Raw genomic sequence first — 22,907 nt, 5'->3', positions numbered from 1 at the left:
CTTTTTTGTATAGTGGGGACCAAAACTGAACACAGTATTCCAGGTGTGGCCTGACAAATGCTGAGTGGAGTGGGATAATGACTTCTTTATCTCTGCTGGTGGTGCCCTTGTTGATGCAACCCAGCATCCTGTTGGCTTTCTTTGCCGCAGCAGCACACTGTTCACTCATATTGAGCTTGCTGTCCACCAGGACCCCCAGGTCCCTTTCCACAGAGCTGCTCCCCAGCTGGGTAGATCCCAGCCTGTGCTGTACTCCTGGATTATGTTTTCCCAGGTGCCAGACTTTACACTTGTCCTTGTTGAACTTCATAAGGTTCTAGTTAGCCCACTTTTCCAGCCTGTCCAGGTCTTCCTGCAAGGTGGGTCTCCCTTCTGAAGTGTCCACTTCCCCACTCAGTTTGGTATCATTGGCAAACTTCATCAGGGTATACTTGATCCCATCATCCAGATCACTTATGAAGATACTAAACAGTGTTGAGCCCAATATCGATCCCTGAGGGACCCAGGGGTAGGATAATGAGAGTAGGATAATGAGAAATAAGAACAAATCTAAAATCACTTTCTCCCCACCCCTCCCTTCTTCCTGGGCTCAACTTCAGTCCTGATTTTTCTACCTCCTCCCCTGGGCAGTGCAGGGGGACAGGGAATGGGGGTTGTGGTCAGTTCATCACACGTTGTCTTTGCCACTCCTTCCTCCTCCGGGGAGGACTCCTCACACTCTTCCCCTGCTCCAGTGTGGGGTCCCTCCCAAAGGAGACAGTCCTCCACGAACTTCTGCAACATGAGTCCTTCCCACTGGCTGCAGTTCTTCACAAACTCCTCCAGGGTGGGTCCTTTCCACGGGGTGCAGTCCTTCAGGAACAGCCTGCTCCAGCGTGGGTCTCCTGCGGGGCCACACGTCCTGCCAGCAAACCTGCTCCAGCATGGGCTCCTCTCCATGGGGTCACAGGTCCTGCCAGGAGCCTGCTCCAGCACAGGTTCTCCACGGGGTCATAGACTCTTGCACATCCACCTGCTCCAGCGTGGCATCCTCCATGGGCTGCAGGGTGGTTATCTGCTCCACCGTGGACTTCCATGGGCTGCAGGGGGACAACTTGCATCTCCAAGCCTCACTCAGTTGAACAGCATACACTGAGGGAACTGACTGATGCCTGACTGTGGTGGGGGAATAAAATGTCATTGTATTTAATGGTTGTGTTGCAAAGGGCATATTTTGTGGGCCCGTGTTCATAGTTTTAAGGGCAGTGTTACTTCTGGCATTCTCACAATCTGGAAGTTGACTTTTCAACTATTTTTAATGGTTGCAATTGTTTCATAAGTAATATATAAATTAAAGTCACAAGACAATGAAAATGGTGTAAAAAATACTAATTACTTTAAACCTCAAAGTGTAATAATGTATTGCATTTTTGTTACAATGGCTGGCTAAATAAATGTGTAGAAACTCATTATAAAGAGGAAGATGATTAACCCTTTCATGCATTCAGTTTCTGAAGTCATAAGGAATTCAGGCAGAGCTAGGATGAATACCGCCAGGATATGATAAGGGGGTGATCAAGGTCTTGAAGCCTGGTGACACTTTGCTCTGGGAGGACTGAGAAACACTGTTGAGGGAAGTTCTGTTTGTAAAGGTTTCTATGTAAATTAACTGCTAAATGTTACATTTAATTGAAATTACAGGCAAAAATAAGCAATTCTGACTGAAAAGAATAAAAATGGCAAAATGCCTATTTACTAGCTTATTTAAAACCAGCTTTATAAATTCATTATTTCTGTTTTGACTTATTTCAGTGATATATGTATTGTTGTAATATGGATGTGTATTCTATAACTTGTGTCTGTAATTATTCACAGTAAGCTAATTTATGCCATTAATATCTAATTCACTAACAAGTGCAGGGTAAAACTGCAAGAGTTTTGATTTGGATAAATATCTAGCAATACAGATGTTGACATAAACATTTTTGAGCTTTACATTTTAAAAATATTATGAAATCAACATTTATTTGATCCTTCAAATGGATTTAATCTGGTTTTCTTATTTCTGTTTGAATCAACTGACCCATTTTAGTGCATTTTTTACTTTATTTTAGTGAAAAGAAAGGCAGTTTTTAAGCATAAAACTGACCATTCTATCTGGTTTACAAGTTTGTTGGGGTTTTGTTTGTTTGTTTGTTTTGGATATTTCTTTGGTTTGTGTTTTGGGGTTTTTTCCTCCTCCTGAGCACAAAGCCTATTAAACCAATCTTTTTAATGGGCATGTTTCAGGAAGAACTTTTACATAAACAGAACGAGATTGCTTTAATTTCATTTTTAAGTCATGGAGAAAAGTTAATACCTTCCAGTCTAAAGGCAATGTGAGAGCTGAATATGAATATAAATATCTGTAAAAGAATGTTTAAGATGTAAAAAATGTTAAATGGTTTCTTATTAAATGCCGTAAACATTTTTGCTCTAAAGAAAAATTAATAATAACTTCTTTAAGCAGTTTGCAAACAATTACTGCTTGCTTGTATGCTAGAAGAACTTAAACTGGTTCAGGAAAACAAGAGATAATGGTAGTATCCATATCTCCTAAAGGGCAAAATTAAAGTTTTGAAGGTCTTTCATGTTTCTTTTTGTGTAAAATATGGTATACACAATGGCATACTTTTGTGTAAAATATGAGTGTATGTATAATGGTAGAAATTATTAATTTAATTTAGTAAGTATAGTAAAAGAGTGATAACTTCATTTATGACAAATGCATTTCTAGAAAGAATAGATTTTTCTTCTATTTGTATGAAAGAGTGTACTGGTTTTGGCTGCAAGCTACTATGAAGAAAATTACCTTTATCTCAGCCAAAACCAGTACAAAAAAAGTTACATGACTTTTTCTCCAAAACCAAATTTTCCTGAATGGCCTCGAAAAGGACAATAAAACAGTCTTCAGAAATAGAATGTAAGATACATACATGGATTACGTTAATATATTTTACAGTTTCTTGCTGATAAGTTTGAAATGCAAATCCAATTTGAAATATCAAACCAAAGGTTTACTTTAAGTTAATGAAAACCACCAAATTCTTACTAAATGCCTAGAAAAAATAACATTGATGTGGTTTACGCTGAATGAATGCATCCCTTCTGTGCCCATAGAAACTGATTTTCTATACGTTCTCAGATGATCTTCATGTAACAAAATCTATGAAAAACAGACCTCTCATTTGCTTACTTATACTTACATCTTTCTTTTCCAGATGACACGAGAGCAGTATATATTAGCAACACAACAGAACAGCCTTCCAAGGACTGAACATCCTCACTTTTACCCAGTAGGGATTTATGGATGGCGAAAGAGGTGCTTATACTTCTTTGTCCTTCTGCTGTTGGTTACCATGATTGTTAACTTAGCAATGACAATATGGATTTTGAAGGTTATGAATTTCACAGTGGTAAGTATCACAGTAACTTTATGTACCCTGTTTCTTGAAGTAATATCCAGTAGTTTTAGTTATCTTTTCTTTACCATGTTATATACAAATCTTGTAATTTTGGATTAAAAATCCTTCTTTGAATGTTACTTCAGATATTTATATCTTTTGTGTGTATTCTGCAGTGAGTGGACCTGTGCCCTATCTATTCAGATATTTTGGTTAATCATATCTGCTGAAAATATATCTGGATCTTAGATTTTTTGTTTGCCCAACCAAAAGTGCCATGGTGACTGCCCCAAGCAACTCTTAGTTGCTTATCACCACTGATAGCAATCAGTAGGAGTTTACTATGTCTGTTCTGTACAGTATCTCTCTTAGGAGGAAACTGGGTTAGTTAGGTCAACTTAGGGCGGCTTTTTTAGTTTATGTTGTTCTTAGTATTTTTTTAGAGTTTACTGACCATTTGGACTGTGTTTCACCTAGGACTTAGAGTAGCTGTTTTGATGTTGATAAGAGGGGGTAGGTGGGTATAAAAGCCACAGGCTTTTATGAGGCAGCCTCCATCTGGAATCTTTAATAGCAGCAAAGTGTTACCAAGTCTGTATTTCAGATGTACACCTGAAAGAACATCTGTGTTCAGTGGAAACTGTGTTATCTGCCCAGCTGTTCCCAAAGCTTTGTTTGGATAAAGGTGGTAGAAGTGCTCACTAGTTGGCAGTGAAGTAGTGTCTTTTTGTATATCAAAAGAAAAGACAGAACACTCCACAGTTTAAAATAGCAGTGCTTCTGCTAGGATCAGTGAAATCTCTTTCTCTGGATTTTGACCTTCATAAGCCATATTTTGATGTAGCTAGTAATACATTTCTAATTCCTGGGGTCATAGCACATTTCTATTCTCCATTAGTTTATTGGAAATGAAAAACAGCCAACAAAACCAGCATTAAACTTATGTCTAAAATTGTTCTGTATCTGCTAATGCTCTATTAATGCATAGGGTTATCTGAGATCATTGCCTGGTGAGACGTATTGTGCAAATACATTGCTACTTCTGACTTGCCACTAGTGGATGAATATGTTGGAATCATATTTTGACAACTGTGTGACTTCAATACTCATGTACTAAAGAGTTTGTTAGAAGTTTGGGGGGGTTTTTTGCTTTTTGTTTGGTTGGTTTTTGTTAGTTTTTTTTTTTATTTTGGTTTTTTTTAGCAGAATGTGCTTGCAAAACAAGACATCCACATATGCTTTTGCTATTTGTATTAGAAGCATGTTTAGGCTTACCTGTTGACTTCAGTAAAATGGTCTGCTCTTATTCCAGGAGAGAATTAAGCATGGAAACTTAAATAGGTTAAGAAGATGTTTTGAAAAGCACAGAATTTTTCTCTGTGCAGAAGACTGCATTCCAATAAAATATTTGAAACTACTGCTTCCATATCTAGGCAATGTTTGACTTTCCACAGTACAAGCTACTATAGCACTATCCAGTTTAAAACTCTTACACTTTGAACATACAATCTTTTTAAAACAAAACCAAAAAAGATATTTTGAAATATTTTTCTTTCCCGCATGTCAAAGCTTTGTTAGAAAGTTAAAGGTTTATAGTGAATCACTAAATCAGTGCAGGAACCTAGTGCACAAAAGAACCAGATTGTTTCAGCAGTTCTGTTTACTAGTTAGTGGATTGAAGACCTTGCTTCAGTAGCTTGAGAGATGTGTGTATCTGAAATAATTATGCAAACACTGGCTTAATAATTTCATAAAAATAGTGTTTGAAATGTTATGCCCCTGATTTATAAACTCGTTATTTCATTATTAAAATGCAGAAATCACAAAGCTTATGTGCATCTTTAATAATCCTGAATTTGCTATAAATACAGATAAATGATATGCCACTGACTAGTGTGAGTTAATCTTTAACCCTCCTGTTACAGAATTAAAATTAATTTTGTATATTCACATTTACCATAGTCATATATACCAGTAGGCAATTTGGAAAACAAAAGTGGAACATATCACTCCTCTTTCATATGAAAACCCCCCAAAAATATTGCATATGCTTGGGAACACTGTTCATTTTGTAATATCATATACCCCCCAACTACCTCAGAAATGACAATTCCTACTTAGCAGTTTGTTATGAACAATCTGCAATAATTACTGTTTCCAAAGGATTTTGTACTTAAAAAGAATAACAGAAGCATTTTATTTAATGATCATACCACCACCAGATCATTCTTACTCAAATTTGTATGTAGTATATCCCATTTGACATAAAATTATTAACCATTATTCTTTTAATGGCAAAATATTTCATGCTTTTGTTTAATGAAATGTACTGCTTCGTGACTGATTTGTTTTTGTCTTCCAACTTTTATATAAATTTATGGAATGATCTGTGGTTAAACTGTTGCAGAAAATAGACTCCATAGGCATAAAACTGTGGTTTATGACGTGAAATTGTGTATCTTAAAGTGCACACATTTTTTTTACAAGGCGACTGTTAAAAAATATAGTAATTAAATGACATGGCAATAGGTTATTTAATAGTATAAAGTTACATGTAATAGCTGTAGGCATATCGTATAACTTAAAGCTGAAAGAATGAAAAAAGTCTGTCAGTATTTGCTTCTGCTTCTATAAGCACCGTTACTTTGGATCATGTTCGAAGCCATTTTGTTAATTATACACTGAAGAATACCAGTATTCTTCTGCAGATTCATGGAATAGTAGTATTCTACTTGGACTAGTTAGTATTCACATTAGGGTCTCTGTATGGGTTCAAAAATTGATTGCTAGAAGATTGTTGTATAAAAAGTTCAGTAAAATCTTCACGCTTATGTCCACACATGCACATTTGAGCACCAGTGGGTGCTCAATTTGCTCAATTTGTATCAAGGCTGAAGGAGTCACACTCTTAGTGACAGACATATGAGAGTAAAATGATTTAGTTTATGAACCTAAACTTCATGTATTTAAAGAATGCAATAGCTTTGAAATATACATATATTTCTTCCATGTGCACGTATATATGTATAGATAGAAATAAACTAAGAAAATGTATTTGTATATCTGGGCAGTGATAGGAAATCAGAAGTGCAGTTAGAAACCTTTTGAAAAGGAAAATACTTTTGCTAAACTGGTTTAAAGAGTATTTGCACAAAAGAGGAATCTAGCCATGATAAAATAATTGTTGAAATTGAACTGCTTTGACATTTTGACATTATCTTAAATTATGTGCTGTTTTAGCATAAGCCAATGTTGAGCTTTTTATAAAAACAATAGTAATTGCACCACTTCCAGGGGTGGTGAAGAGCCAGGGCATGATTTTGTCATTGCTGGCTGACAATTGCAACAATGTTAATTTGTATTAGCTGTTGACTTTCTATTTTTAACTGTACAGCTGCAGCCACTGGCCAATTGGCACAATAAAAGCCTTTCTGAGTTCAATTTATAGATTCTCCAGTTGGAAAAGTTTTCTGAATATACTGACCTTGCACGTAAAAGTCGCATTCTGAATCTGAGCTAGTTATCCCATGCTCTTTTTATACACAGAGGGGAGAAATAGGGTCTCCTGTAAGGCCATTCCTCTCATAGTAAGACAGGCAACTGAAGTGAATTGTCCTTAAGGATGGATGTTGAATAGCTCATGAAAGAAATAATTAAAAAGGAAATATAGTTTATTTGCAATTGTGAAAAAACATAGTACAGGCAAGTTGTGCAAGCCTCCTTTTATCACATTAAATAGTATAGCTCGGAAAGGTAGAGAAACTTTCAGGTATACAATTTTTTCTTCCAGTGTACAATGTAAGAAAGAAACTTGAAAGGTAAATACAAGTTACAAATACTTGCCCTGATATAATATGTATCAGATGAGCAAAACCAAAGGTATTTAGTATCTGTGTAGCAGGGAATATTAGATGGAGGAATCAGAGATGTAGTAATCATTTTTTGAAAGATATTCCCCCACTGGTAGCTTGGTGTTACATCTAGTCGAGATCTGTTACCTCCCTGTTCAATCATCTGTTTAGAAAGATACATGTGAAAGCACGTAAGAACTTTAGGACAAAGAAGTCTCTAAACATTTCCACTGATAGATGCATGTAGCTCTAACACACCATACTATCCTGGCTTTACGTGGAAAGTAATCATTCAGGAGCAGGCTATATTAGAGGAAGATCTGACCTTGAACAAAATGCTCTGCCAATAACTTAGCCTTGAAATAATCCCCAGGCTAAACTCATCATTGGAATAAAACTCTTTGTTGTCTTACGTGCATTGAGTGGATCTACTCTGTCCTGAGTGGTAAGGATAAAATAATTTGACAGCCTGTACGATATATTGTCCCCTAATGGAACCATCAAAATCTCTGAATCCCATGCTTGAACTTCAGACTTCATCTACTGTATTAAATGCTTTCCTGAAAAGTAAACAACTGCTGTCTTCAAGAATGAACTCAAATTTCCTTATGTCTCTTCAGCTTGATCTTCAAAGAAGACATGCAAAACATCTTGGAAAAATCAAGCCAGGAACGAAAATCTGTAGCTTTTGTCAATATCAAAATAATAGACTTAGCAGATTTGAGTTTTATGGAACATTTATAATTTCCTTTCCTTTTACTAATCTTGCCAGGGTCCACAGGCTTACCCATGGAAATGTCTGTCTTTCACTTTCCCTCAGGATGTAATTGCCTTTCACTTAGTCTAGGTTATATGTGTCTAATGAAGCTCAAAGCTGTTAGCTACTTTTTTGTGTCTGTACAATTAATATAGTAGGTGTTTCAAGAAGGATGGGACGCTCAAGTCACAACTTGGTGACAAAACTACAGGGTAAAGTATGGATATGTTGTGTATTTATAACATCCTGGCTATTTCACTTATGTAATATATATGAATTTTAAAGGATAGCAAGGAAAGAAATACTTTTTACTGTGCCTGCATTCTTGTCGTCATGTATTTGTATGGTCCATAGCACAGGTAATTAGCTTACTTTTTCTTTAAAGATTTAATCACTTCAACATTATTCTCTGATAACATTTTTATATTGTTTTTAAGTTATTCTAACCTCAATAGAACTATAATTTTATATAATTTATTCTTCATATAGCTGTTAACAAATAAAGTATATTGACAGTCTGTCAATCTGATTACTTACTCTGTAAAAGAGATTTACTTTACATTTTTGTCACTAAACAAATACCAGTAGGTATTTGTTGGGTAATAGCTGTACTTATCTCTACTCAAAAATTATTTGGTTGTTTGGCAAACAGACGACTTCTTTCATTTTACAAAGGCAGCAGTTTGTTATTAGGTTTTGAATAAATATTATTATGATTTAATAGTAGCAGTTGCTGGATGTTTAATAACTATGTTCTGTCACATCTGCAGATTTCATTTATTTCAATGACAATCATTTATTGTCAATAATTTATTTTAAACTGTAAATGATGTCATTTTCAAAACTTGTTTTCTCTTAACTAGATAGAAAACTATTTCTCTACATCCATCAATATTTTAGTTTTCAAGAACCTGATGTCCCATTTTGGGACAAATGCAAAAAGCTTTTGTTTCCTTTTTGTTTGTTTTTGGTAGTGAGAAAGATCCAGTCCAGAGCAGGCAATATCACTAATTATTAATGATTAAGAGACTTAATCAAGATATTGGAGACCAAGGTTCAAATTCATGCAGTCTCCAACATAAATCAGGTCCCAGGTAAGTGTCCTACTCATAGGCTATTAGTCCTTCTGATTTCTGATGTTCCTTTTTAATAGATACATGACCTCTATCTTACTATCTTTTCGTCTCAAACATTAGATATCATGTTTATAACAAATTTTATTGAAAATTCCTATGAAATAGCTGTGTATTCCTCAAGAATATTTTCTGCTCAGATCTATAATTCCTTTGAGAAAATGTTTAGAAAATTATCAACCAGCTAAAATGAGTATTAGAAAGCCATACCTGTGTGCACATACACATGCATACACACACACGCACAGAATCTTATTTATATAATTGGCTATGTTCTCATCTCCTTTTTATGTTGCACTGGAAAACAGAAACTTAAGCTTCTTGAATGAACCTGTCAGCTCCATGCATGATTCAAACACTTGCTCATAGCATGTCGGCACAAGAATCTTGCTACAGGTTAATTTTACTTGTACTTTTTTATCCCATTTGTTAACATCCATGTAAAAGCACAACTTTATGGATCTGGAGGGTGTTTTGTAAAACTTGTGTCCTCTTTCATTTGGAGTGCAGTGGGTAAGAATGAACTGATTTATTCTTACTCTCTGTTGAGTGCGTCACATAGTTGCTGTCCTGAATACAATGAAGAACTAATTTTAAATATTTCTAATACCATTCTTCTAAAACAGTTTTTATCTCATTTTGTATATGTACATCCTGTACTGTGTACCTCCTTTCCTAGCACTTATGAGGGCAGAGGGGAAATCAATCTGTCAGTGCAAGTATGGTGTAGGTTTACTTGACTGTATAGTAATTAATCTGCACAGTCCTAATTAATTTCTGTAAATCTGTTTTCTCCCTTTTTTTTTTTCCCCAATGAAAGGGAAGAAGTTAAAATCTGTCATGTCACAGTGGAAAGGCAACTAATCTGAAATCAAGTTTGCAATCTCCTATTTGTTACATATATGCATGGCAACAGTTTGCATGAACAGTCAAGCCACTGTTACACATATTTGGTTAGCTATTTGCTTAGTACTAGGCATCTTATGCAAAGGCATCTTCATGTAAAAAGGAGGAAGGTATTGTTTAAAACAGTGCTATTTAATAGCACTTCTTAGCAAATATGAATTGCCTTGATTTGATGTGCAGGTTACGTTATTGATTCTGGGTGGCTGAATGCAGATTTTAAATATTTTATTTTATTCCTGAGATATATATCTGTACATTTTGGTGTTTATTGTTACAAATTATCTCTGATGAAGAAAAAATGGAATAAAATCCATTTCTCATTTTTATGTTTGTTTGGTCATGCAGATTTAATGGCAGAATGCTAGTAAAGCTCCCAACAGAAAAAGGGAATAAATACTTTGCACCCTACTTAACCTTGTAAAAATGTGATTTAATTCACTGTAGAAAAAAAAATCTATTTATACGATAGTTTAAGCAATTTCACCCTGACCTTGCAGTGGCTTTGGAAAATTGTACTGTAGTGTTCAGAACTTGAATGCTTAGGGAAAACTGCCTATAAACAGTGTTTACTTTAGAGAGATGCATTGAGAACATAAAGAGGTATTTGCCTGTACAAGGTCACTGCTTGCTCATTTGTCTCATTGCTTCAGATTTGTTTCATGAAGTGTCAGGACTGATTTAGAATCAGCTTAAGGGACACAGATTCATAACTTGTACCTTTATCCCATGTCAGCAGTCCAGCATGCCACAGGTAGCTTGCCCCATGTTTCCAAAAAAGTATGGATGGCTACATCTTCTTCCACCATTCACTGCAGTGATTCTGATGTGCTTAAAACTAGACTCATGCAACCCCTTGTAAGAGTTTTAACATTCAAAAAGAATGCTGAGTGCGGCTATAGAAAGTATAGAAGAGGGCAACAATAACTTCAATTCGTGTGATAGGTTAGATGACAATGAATATATATATTTATTTTCAGTTTGTGGATGTTCACCTTCTATTAAATACTAATAATGTGTTTTAGCTGAGTGAACAATGTTTACTAGACAGCTTATTCTTAATCATTCACTGTGTAAATAGGCTGGAACAAGTATCTCAGAAAATTTTTTCAAATATTTGCTTTCATGAAAATTGAATTAACTTAATTTCCATTGTTAGCTTTTAGCTGTCTTCCCTTTCCATGTGTATTCTAGCATGACATTAGTGTTTGTGGAAAGTGAGATTTTCAAGAGAATGTTATACAAAGATAATTTTGAATTCTTAAAGGCTTATCCAATAAGCCAGTTCTGACACTTAGATTTGTCCAGTTGCATAGCCTGAATAGCAGATGTTTGGAGAGAGTTGTTGATGTGCAATCATTTTTTTTTGGGGGGGGGGGGGGGGGAGATAAAAAAACTTAATTTTGTATATTAGGGTTCAAGAAAATAATCAACAGAAAATCATTACATGAAAAGAAAAGAAGGCTAATGCATCAGCATGTTTGTCTCAAATAGGGCAACTAAAGCAGACCAAGTTAATTTTATAGTTCAGGCCAAGCAGTAATGTTTTGTAATGGCATTTATCAGTAATTAGAAAGATATCAAACCACTTGAACAAACTTTAGTTACTTAAAGTCACCAAAAATCTGTATGAATAATGAAATGTGTCATGGTTTCTTCTTTCCCTTCTATTATTGGGATTATTTATTTGGGTATAGAGTACAATAAAAAAGTACAGTCTGTGCTTGGAATCCTGCTTTTGTTTGTACAAATCTTCCATCTTGAAATCAATACAAGTCTGTGTACAGGAGCAGAATGTACTCATGTCAATCTAGCCTAAATTAGACCTAGTATATCTAGAAATTATAATAAAAAAGAAATAGGAAGATAAGATAGAATATGTAGTGATACGTATCTTACGTTGCAGAGTATTTCCTCTTCTTTCTTATAAGTCAGGATATTAGATGTGTGGTTGGAATCCCAGGCAGGATTAAATGATGAAACCAAATGTTTTAAGCAGGAATAATACAGCAGCAAGAACTTTTTTAAAATCAAAAATGTGAATAAGATATTTGTGTGGTCTGCAGGGGATGAGGAGAAAAAATTTTGAGACCTTTACCTGAAAGATGCAACACTGATAGGATATCTTGTTTATGTCTGACAGTCATATTTTACTATACTGATAGATACAATCAAGGAATAAAAATAAAGAAATACAATAAAAGCAGAATATAAATTATATTGCCAGAGGCAATGTAGAAATAGTGGAACCACCACAAAGTAGAAGTCAATGTTATTACACAATCCTAAAGCTCTTGGCTGTAATATAAATTTGGCTGCCTTTTCTGGAAAAGCCTGGTCCAACGGAGCTTGTCTGATGATTCATTATTGCAGGCAACATGGTGCATAGCCTTTCTGTCACATCAGTGTCCATCATGCCAATAACGTATTCAGTTGAGCATCAACCAGTCAGAGACTCAGTGCAAATTTTTTTACTGTGCCATTCAGTTAAGTAAAACAAATTGTGCAGGGCCTCCTGTAAGATCTTGAGAGTTTCAAGTCTATTTATTGCATCTTACAAAAAACAAAAAAAAAAAAAACCAGATATGTGTTTTAACATCTCTAATAATGAAATGCACATTTTTATCGTGCACAGAATTGTTTTTAATTATAGATCTTCCTTTCCTTTGATGCCATTGAAATTTGTCTACACCATAGAGCAATACCAAGAAATGGTTTCCCAAGCAAAAATTTCTAGTTACTGTGTTTACTTTTCATATTGTCTTCAAAGCTCAGGTTTATAAAAGCAAGGATGTGCAAGAGGGTAACAGATTTCTGTCTTCTTCAACAAAACCTAATTGAAATAAATAATAAAAATACAATATGAATTAATATATATGAATTTCGATTGACTATTTGGACTTTTAATCAGTCGTTTTATTTTTGTATATTGTGATGACACAAGTCAAAAAAGGAAAAGGAGTTCTTTTCCTAGAATGAAAATCAAAATTACTATCCTGCTCTCCTCTGCTCAGTAGAGATGATATTTTAGTACTGAAGGTAGATAAAGGTAGATGTAGAGGTAGAGTCAGATGTATAGATAGAGAGGTAGATGGTAGTTGTATAGGTCGAGAGAAATTAAAAAAAAATATATTTGGTCATCTTCAAATCATGCTTTTATGATATTTGTTATAGAGGTGGAGCCCTTTCTCTTTTCCTTCATTGTCTTCAGGATTATAGAACTCATTTAAGCCATCTCTCTGGGTCTGGGCATGCTACATAGAAGTAGTAGAGGAGATAAAAATCTATGTTAGCTCTATTGGATGAACATGCAATCCAAAAGACACTTTTGTTTGAAATAATTTTTGTCATGTTATATGTTAAGGCGCATACTCTAACATTTTAATTTATTTACCAAATGATGATAATAACTATTAAAGAACTTGTTCATTTTTACAGTAGTTAATTTAAAAGAAAAATGGGTGATGTGAACAGTTAATAGTAAAAAGAAATTTGCCTGTGGATTTGTTCTCAGGGCTGATTGATATAAGCTTATGTGTATATACACGTCCAAAACTTATTTTTTCTCAAGAGGGATGTAAACTGTCTACATTCTAATTTCCTGATGGTTTCATGTTGGTTTTTGCTCTTCCATAATTAAAATGCTAATTATAAAGGGAAAGCGTTGATTTTTATGCTTAGTTCTACATTATCTTGCTGTCTGTTTTAAATTTCATAAATGATTTGCAAAATAGTTTAAATCACTTTATGACTTAACAACTAGCTTTAGAATTATTTCATTGATTATTATCATTATCTTGAGTGTAATTTTTAATATGGATACATTAGAATGCTTAAAGAGAAACAAATTTATTAATAAAAGTAAGAGGCATAAGATTTTAAAATGAAAATATGGTATAGAATTACTCAAGCTAGAATCTAGTGCGAGTTAGCAATCACATCTTTATGGCACTTCTAAAGTTTTCATGGAAAGAACCTGAAAGATAGATAACCCTTGCTTTGCTATTTTCCATTTCAATCACTGGGCTCAGAGATCATATTACTGTTATGTGTTTTGGAAAGATTACTTACGTAAAAATACATTTTAGTGGGTATTGTCATTATTTCAGTTATGAAGACTATATTGCTACTCCATAACATATAAAATTAACTGTTTCCATTTCTGCCATTTTGTAAAATAGTTCTGTTAAAGTGATCAATGGGGGCTGGAGATGGAAAGAATTAAAGCCTAAAAGAAAAGACTGGGGCAGAGATCAAGCTTGCATTCTGAGCCTTTCGTACTGCATTTGGATATAAAGATAATAATACTGTGGAAACATACAGAAAATAAAACCCCACAGTATCCTTTCTTTTTTCCTGGCTATACTGAAAAATCCTAATAAGAGGAAACAGAATGATTCTGTAGAGTCTCTTAAAAATAATACAATTAGATATTTTTGTAGGTGATAATCTGTTTTCCTTCTTAAGAAATAAGTTATGATAGTCTCTTCATTTTATTTTTTTTTATTGGGCCCATCAGGGAAGACCCTTGTAGGAAAGACCTGAATGGGAGAACTATCCATGTCCAAGTAATCAAGTAATCTCTGGTCAGGTTTTTTGTTTGGTTTGGTTGTTTTTGTTAGGGTTTTTTTGTTTTGTTTCTGTTTTTTTTTCATTAATGATGTAAGCAAGCAAATTTGGTATCTAAGTCAAACAGATGAAGTAGGTAAACTATTATAAATTAGGTAAATAAAGTTTAGCTCTTTCTATAATTGCCCTCAACTTAAACCATTGCCACCTCTTTCTATAATTGCCCTCAACTTAAACCATTGCCACAGCCCTTTATAGTGAAAAGTCTCCCTTTTCTCTAAAGAAACACTATCTACAGCATGCTACTGGGGAAATCCCTTTATCATGGTTATAAAAGGATCATACTCTTTTGTGGTACCAAAGCAGGATCTGTTGGACAGCAAAACCGGACAAGTATGGCAACACAGAGTCTGCGAAAGTTTTGGGGAATATGCTTTCTATAAACTCTCAAGTCACTCCTGATTTTTAACAGGAGTGTTCTGATCTCTAGTTCTTAATATGAACTGTGGAAAAATAAATATCCTGTTACTAATTGTTGTCTGAGCTTTGGCCTAACTGTCGAAGGACTGTTATACTCCTGTTTTAAGATTTAATGAAGCTGTAATCTGTAGCTCACTGAAGGTTAACAAAGCATTTACTTTCAAGAAAATAAAATTCAATGGCAGATAAAGGTTTTTATTACTGTATAAATTAAAAAATAATTTTTGTAGTCTGAAGGGAAATATTTATGGATTTCAGATTCATGGTGTGTGTGAATAAAATGACTTCAGATACCCTAAGGTTCAAGTGAAACCTGAGTCACTTATGTAAACCAAGAGTACAACAAACACCTGATAAGAATTTTTGATTGAATAAGCTTGTAAAGGGGAAGCTGTTTTAAGAATTTAAAACATTCTTAAACTGTTGCTTCAGTGAAAATGAAAATAAGTATAGATTATACCATAGGATACAGTATAATCACAGATTCTCAAAGGTATAAACTCAGCTGAAATATTCTGGCAGGCTGCTAGTATTCATTGACAGAAGATCTAAGGAGTCCATCGGAGTAATCCAGTCATATAAATATTTCTCAATACTCTGTCCTAGTTAACTGAAATTGTTTATTAGAGTATTGCTCAACATTTAATAAGCTCACGATGTACAAATCATTTATTGAAACAAAAAATACATACCTAAGTAATAATTTTACCTCAAGTAATCTATCTGTATTACAGAGAAAATTTCCAAAATTATTATTTGATAGCTTTGTAGCTTACTGGGCATTAAAACCTCTGACTACCTGCAGTGTACTCTGTTGAAAGTGATTAGAAGTTCTTCTAGAAACTTTCACACTTCTGGGGTATTTTTGTATGCTATAACACTTGATATTTTTCTTATACACACAATCTAAGAGAGTCAAGTTTCAGGTTAGCAGTTAATAGCTTGGTTTTCAGAAGTCATTGTAAGTCAATCTTGATGATGTGTATGTTGTTTTTAAAAACATCCTACACAGCTTTTTACCTGTTGCTCTTGTAAAAACACCCTTCTGGAGTTGTTATATGTGAAATATTTCCTTTTTGAGCATTAGGATCCTCACAGTATTTTTTGTGTGTAATATGCACAGGTATGCTGGGTGGACTCTGGAAAATAACAGATGTAGGATAAACAAATACTATGTTATAAAGGGTGACAAAAAGCAGTATGTGATGACTTGCGCAGGCTCTGAAGCCTCAAAGCCTTATGCTGAAAGTATTGGTTCTCGTGGAGGTGGAGTAGTAAAGTGTACAAACTCATCATTTCTGTGCCTGGGCAGGATAGTGAAGGTCAGTTACTGTACATTAAAGGTGTACATGAGTGACACAAATCTTCCATCTTCCTTTGCATTTAGTGACAATACAACAATTATAGGTACTAATTCCAGGGGGGGTCCAGGGAAATAAGGCAGTTAGGAGAAGGTGTCCATAAAGCGGAGAAGCAGGTTGAACATCAGCTACAGAGAAGAGACAGCCATTCAGCCCACACAAGGAACTTGCTATGGTCGTTAGTCACTTGGTTAGGGAGAAGTTGTGAAAAATTGGGGAAAAGAAAAATGTTACTCTGGCAGCATCATCTGTAAGTCAATCTGTGGAGCACTTCACCACATGATGTGGATGCTAAAAATGTATAGAAGTTTAAGAATTTATTGGGCAAATACATAGAAGAAAAATGTACCAAAGGCTATCAAAATTGCTGAAGGGCAAGAGATGTACCAAAAAATGCCTTTATTTGAATATCCTATTGTTATGTTTGGGTGTCTTCTGTTTGCTGCTGTCAGAAATAAGATATTGGACTAGGCTGACTTTTTGTCTCACCTAGAATGGCCATTCTTATGTTTTTATGAAAGCGGTGCCGAGGACGTGGTTCTCAGTTTATACATTATATTGACAAACCAACGTTTTGTATTGTGTGTTACAGTACATCACAGTATACAGTAAAATTAAGAATTTAAGGACCACATTTTGGCAAAAGAACTATGTTTTAGTCCCAATCTATGCTTCCACATGAAATTAGAAATTGTTTAGGATCTTTAATTTCGCCCATAAATAGGAAAGAAAATTAAGTGGTATGCTGAGTAGCAGTGTTGTAGCACAACAGAAAAAAACTAAACTGGGATATCTTGTCAAACTAAATACTGGATTTGGATCCCTAAATTAATTCTCTCTGCCATAAAAGTGTGACTTAGTTCACTAAATTGTTTCCAAGCAATGTCTACCTTCATATAATTTTACAAACAGATGAAGATAAATTCTGAAGAGACGGTAAAAAGAAGAATGCAAGTCATTGGAATAACACTATATGAATCTGTTTAGGGTATTTTCTTAATTAGAATTTTGAAAAGTTTTTTTCCATCACATTTACAAATGTAATTATGTTTGTGTTGGTTATATAACTTCTGAAAAAACTGTAAAATTTCTAATGTTCTGTCTTGACTAGGAAACATCAGTCAGTTGATTCACAAATTCTGCCTTTGGCTTCAGATAATACCTTAGGCAACACATTGTTACACTTGTGTAAATTTGACAAGCAAAATTTTATAGATGTTCTTTTATAATTTGTTTTCAATTTACTAAAATGGATTAAACCCACTTCAAATTACTAAAAAAAAAAAAAAAATACAAATGCCTAGATTAATTCCTGTGCTTATTCTCAGGTTTCTCTCTCCATCCCTCTGTAAAATCTACAAGGAAGAGGCCACTATATGGGCAGCTCAGATCACTTTGATTTACCTTTTTTCTTTCCTAATTGCTGTTTATTACAACAAGTTAGAGAAGCAAAAGCATGGTTCAACTATCTCTATCTTTTTAGAATTCATTATGGGTCTGTTACATTCTGGTGTATAACTTCTGTGTGTGCATGCATGCCCTTTGTGTTTTCATATGTATGTATGAAACGTACTTATACAGGTATGCATGTGAATCATAGACAATCTTTCTTATGCTGGCTGCATTTTAATATCGATCTATTGCTTTACCGCTGATCTTGATCAAGTCAACATACAAGCCAGGATTTCCAGAAGCTTGTCCATACATTTGGATTTGAATATACTTTAAGATTTAGCTATAGAAACATGATATAATGAGAATTTTAATTGACTTTGCCGATGTGGTTGGAGCTGATTAATTGCTTTGAAATAGAGCATCATCACAGAATACTAGAATATTTTCCATAGTTCATTCTGAAACTACTAATACTTGAAAAAAATCCTCTGTTAATTTTTTTATAGAATGGCAGTTTTATTCAGCTATCAACCAAAGGAAATGAAAAATGCAATCACATACAGCAGGTTAAAGATATGGTGTCAGTATTACTGAGATATGAGGTGGTCATTTTCGAAAACTAACTAGAAACTAAAAAACACTCAGTATGAGAGGCAAAACAAACTTTCCACTTTCCAATCTAAAATTAATATAAAGTGAAAGCAGAAAAGACTTGCATATTTTCAGTAAGTCTTTTTTTTTTTCCTACAAAAAAGGTCTTTATATTAAGTGCTCCAACTTTCTCCTGTTGTTTATTAGATTCATTTCTTTGGAAAGCAAAACAAATCTATAGGCCAGTTTAGCAGCAGCCTTCTAAGGTCTATCAAATTCTTTAAAATACATGAGTCAGCAAAACTTCTTGAATCTTCAGGTAATGACATAATAATATTATTTCCTTTTTTTTCCACTTTTATAAGTATTAACTGTTTTCCTATTTTTCCCCAATCCATGGTCTTAATCAATGTGACCCGTTGCCATGTGGTTATCAGCATGAAGGACATGTACTGATATTACTTTACATGTTACTCGAATGTAGTCATATGGTAGTGATGAGCATGAGGACAGAAACTTCAAGTGATAAAATAGTTTAACTACTCTAATTTTATGTGAGTGGAACTATTCATGTAGCTAAACTTCAGAATCTGTTGTATACATTTGAGTTCCTACATGCTGCAAAATGAAAGTAAAAGTGTGTGCAGGAAAGGCATTTATTGGAGAGGGAAGAAGAAATGAAAGGGAGAAGAAAGGACTAACCTAACGTGGTAACAATTATGAGATCGAAAAAGAATTATGAGATCAAAAAGTTGAAATAAAGAAAAAAAAGCCATTTATGTTTCATATAAAAAAGGATTCTTATCTAATAGATGCAATAGCCTCAGGCAGCAATATGTTTCAAAATGAAAAGCAAGACATACTTTTTAGACCACTAAAATTAAAATGGTGACAGCCCTAGCAGAGATGATATACTGCAAAGAAGTATTCTAGTCTTCTGAGTAAATCATTGGACAAGGACTATGAAAGTTGGAGTTTGATTTTTAACACTCTTTGCAGTTGCCTAGCTGTGAATAGTAATGATATATTACTTCAAAATGGAAGTTATTGGAAAACCCACTTGAATATTTAAAAACTAGATAATGAAATCAACATGAATATATAAGTTACTAGAATTTTACAACTGAAGAAATATATGACCCAATGGATCAATTAAAGTACCTGTGTTTTTTGGCAGCTAATATATTCCTCAGTATTAGAGTGAATAAATGCAAGATGGCTTGATTACAATGAATGACGGAGTATATTTTGATCTGGGGGGAGTTCATTTAATTCTTCTGCATCTTATGTCTTTGTTTGCTCTTTCATGCTGTTTGAGTAAAAAGAGAATGTCCTTTGGTGAGGTAGAATAAGGCTTTTTGTTTATTAAGAAGGTTGATTTAGTGCTTAACTTGAATATTGGTAACAAGCAGCCTTGGTGGCTTTCAAAAAGTACTTGATTCTTGATTTTATTTCATGGATTTTGTCATGCTCTTTAGTCATACACTGTCTTTAAATAAATAAACATTGTAATTAAAAAAGCTTTTCTGATAATAATCAGCTTAACTATAGAAACAAGCTTTTTTGGTATACAGTTTTGGAAAAGAAAGAAAAAGGAAATGAGAGTCAAGAAAAGAATTTTGAGAGAGAACAAGCAGTAGAAAAGGAAAAAAAAAAAAACCTACATAAAAGCAGGACAAAACCAATAACTGTACTCCTTACAACAAAAACTGTACTCCATACAATAACTGTACTCCTTACAACAAAAAACACTTCTTCAAATACATTAGCAGCAAAAGGAGAGGTAAGGAGAATCTCCAGCCCCTAGTAGATGGGGGAGGAAACACAGTGACCAAGGATGAGGAAAAGGCTGCGGTACTTAATGCCTTCTTTGCCTCAGTCTTTATTAGCAGGGCCAATTGTTCTCTGGGTACCCAGCCCCTGGAGTCAGAAGATAGGGACAGGGACCAGACTGGAGCCCCCATAATCCAGGGGGAAATGGTGAGTGACCTGCTGCACCACTTAGACACTCACAAGTCTATGGGGCCAGATGGGATCCACCTGAGAGTGTTGAAGGAGCTGGCAGAAGAGCTCACCAAGCCCCTTTCCATCATTTAACAGCAGTCCTGGCTAACTGGGGAAGTCCCTGCTGACTGGAGATTAGCGAATGTGACACCCATCTTCAAGAAGGGCCGGAAGGAGGACCCGGGGAACTACAGGCCTGTCAGCCTGACCTCGGTGCCGGGGAAGCTGATGGAGCAGATCATCCCGAGTGCCATCACATGGCATGTAGAGAATAACCAAGGGATCAAGCCCAGCCAGCATGGGTTCAGGAAAGGCAGGTCCTGCTTGACCAACCTGATCTCCTTCTGTGACAAGGTGGCCCGCCTAGTGGATGAGGGAAAGGCTGTGGATGTTGTCTATCTAGACTTCAGTAAAGCCTTTGACACGGTCTCCCACAGCATTCTCCTGGAGAAACTGGCTGCTCATGGCTTGGATGGGTGTACTCTTCGCTGGGTAAAGAACTGGCTGGACGGCCGGGCCCAAAGAGTGGTGGTGAATGGAGTTTACTCCAGTTGGCGGCCGGTCACAAGCGGTGTTCCCCAGGGCTCTGTGTTGGGGCCAGTTCTGTTTAACATCTTTATCAATGATCTGGATGAAGGGATCGAGTGCACCCTCAGTAAGTTTGCAGATGACACCAAGTTGTGTGGGAGTGTTGATCTGCTGGAGGGTAGGCAGGCTCTGCAGAGGGACCTGGACAGGCTGGATGGATGGGCTGAGGTCAATTGTATGAGGTTTAACAAGGCCAAGTGCAAGGTCCTGCACTTGGGCCACAGCAACCCCATGCAACGCTACAGGCTTGGGGAAGAGTGGCTGGAAAGCTGCCTGGCAGAGAAGGACCTGGGGGTGTTGGTTGACAGCCAGCTGAATATGAGCCAGCAGTGTGCCCAGGTGGCCAAGAAAGCCAATGGCATCCTGGCTTGTATCAGGAATAGCGTGGCCAGCAGGACTAGGGAAGCGATTGTGCCCCTGTACTTGGCACTGGTGAGGCCGCACCTCGAATACTGTGTTCAGTTTTGGGCCCCCCGCTACAAGAGAGACATTGAGGTGCTGGAGTGTGTCCAGAGAAGGGCAACGAAGCTGGTGAAGGGTCTGGAGCAGAAGTCTTATGAGGAGAGGCTGAGGGAGCTGGGACTGTTTAGCCTGGAGAAAAGGAGGCTGAGGGGAGACCTTATCGCTCTCTTCAACTACCTGAAAGGAGGTTGTAGAGAGGTGGGGGTCGGTCTCTTCTCCCAGGTAACAAGTGATAGGACGAGAGGAAATGGCCTCAAGTTGCGCCAGGGGAGGTTTAGACTGGATATTAGGAAATTTTTCTTCACCGAGAGGGTTATCAAGCATTGGAACAGGCTGCCCAGGGAAGTGGTTGAGTCGCCATCCCTGGAAGTATTTAAAAGACATTTGGATGAGGTGCTTAGGGACATGGTGTAGTGGTGGTTTTGACAGTGTTAGGTTTATGGTTGGACTCAATGATCTTAAAGGTCTTTTCCAACCTATATGATTCTGTGATTCTGTGATTCTTTCAAAGTTCCTAGTGTAGGACTATGCCAAGTTTTACTAGCAGAGACAGGTACTCTGAAATATACATAAAACTGAGTTCTTGAAATGGTTCTGACATTTTATTCACACAGAACTATACTGAATATACTTTGTTATCTTTCATTGGAAGTAGGCACTTGGTTCAACTTTCTCTGAAAGTCTCTCCTGGAGGAAATACAAGTCTATTCTTATCATTTATGATTACCTTTCATGTCACTGTAATATAAATTCTAGCGTATTTAGCACTACCAGTAATAAGTTATTTATGTGGGTGTGAGTTTTCACAGTGCTACTATAGATGCCCGCATGTATGTGTTAGCAGAGAAGCATGAAGTACATGGTACATTCATTTTTATATGATTTATAGGTTTAAATGTATCTTGAAATATTTAAGTATGCTAAAAGTGCTTGAAATATCTAGAAGCTATTAATTAGTTGTTCCTTTATTACTTTGCCCAATTAATGAAGGGCTATAAATGTTATATTAATTTAGAAATGCATTTGGCCTCTAACCATTATGATCTTTCATGATGTGATGGTGACATAAAATAAACACAATTGCTGGATGCCTGAATGAATTTTAGAAATATTTATTACTTACGCTAAAACTGTCTCTAAACTCTATAATGATACTATAAAAATTACAGTACCAAGAGAGAAAGTTCTTTAGTAACCAGTGGTTTCAGGCTAATAGTAAGGCAGAACAAAAAGAAAGAGAATGCAGGCCGAGTCTTGAAAATGAGAGAAGATTTAAAAGGAAGAAAAGGAAGAAAAGAAGAAAAGATCATCTCTTAGTGCAAATTAAGTTGACAGTTTCTAGGTGTTGACCTGAGACTTATTAGCCAGGTATAGCTAGCTAAACAAGCTCT

The 22,907-nt window shown here is 35.6% G+C and overlaps 1 protein-coding gene across 2 annotated transcripts in view; it reads left to right on the top strand.

Moving 5' to 3' along the window:
* Positions 1-3,239: 3,239 nt before the first annotated feature.
* The window catches only part of SGCZ (sarcoglycan zeta), a 230,977-nt gene continuing 211,309 nt past the window's right edge, over positions 3,240-22,907 (top strand). For both annotated transcript variants that reach the window (XM_075499215.1, XM_075499214.1), the window contains exon 1: positions 3,240-3,434. In XM_075499215.1, the coding sequence (XP_075355330.1) occupies positions 3,240-3,434 (195 nt within the window). The remainder of the gene's footprint in view (positions 3,435-22,907) is intronic.

Source organism: Mycteria americana, chromosome 4, assembly GCF_035582795.1.
Source record: "Mycteria americana isolate JAX WOST 10 ecotype Jacksonville Zoo and Gardens chromosome 4, USCA_MyAme_1.0, whole genome shotgun sequence".
In the NCBI taxonomy this organism is placed as follows: domain Eukaryota; kingdom Metazoa; phylum Chordata; class Aves; order Ciconiiformes; family Ciconiidae; genus Mycteria; species Mycteria americana.
Note: the sequence above shows the minus strand (reverse complement) of the source record. Positions and strands in the feature narration are given on the sequence as shown.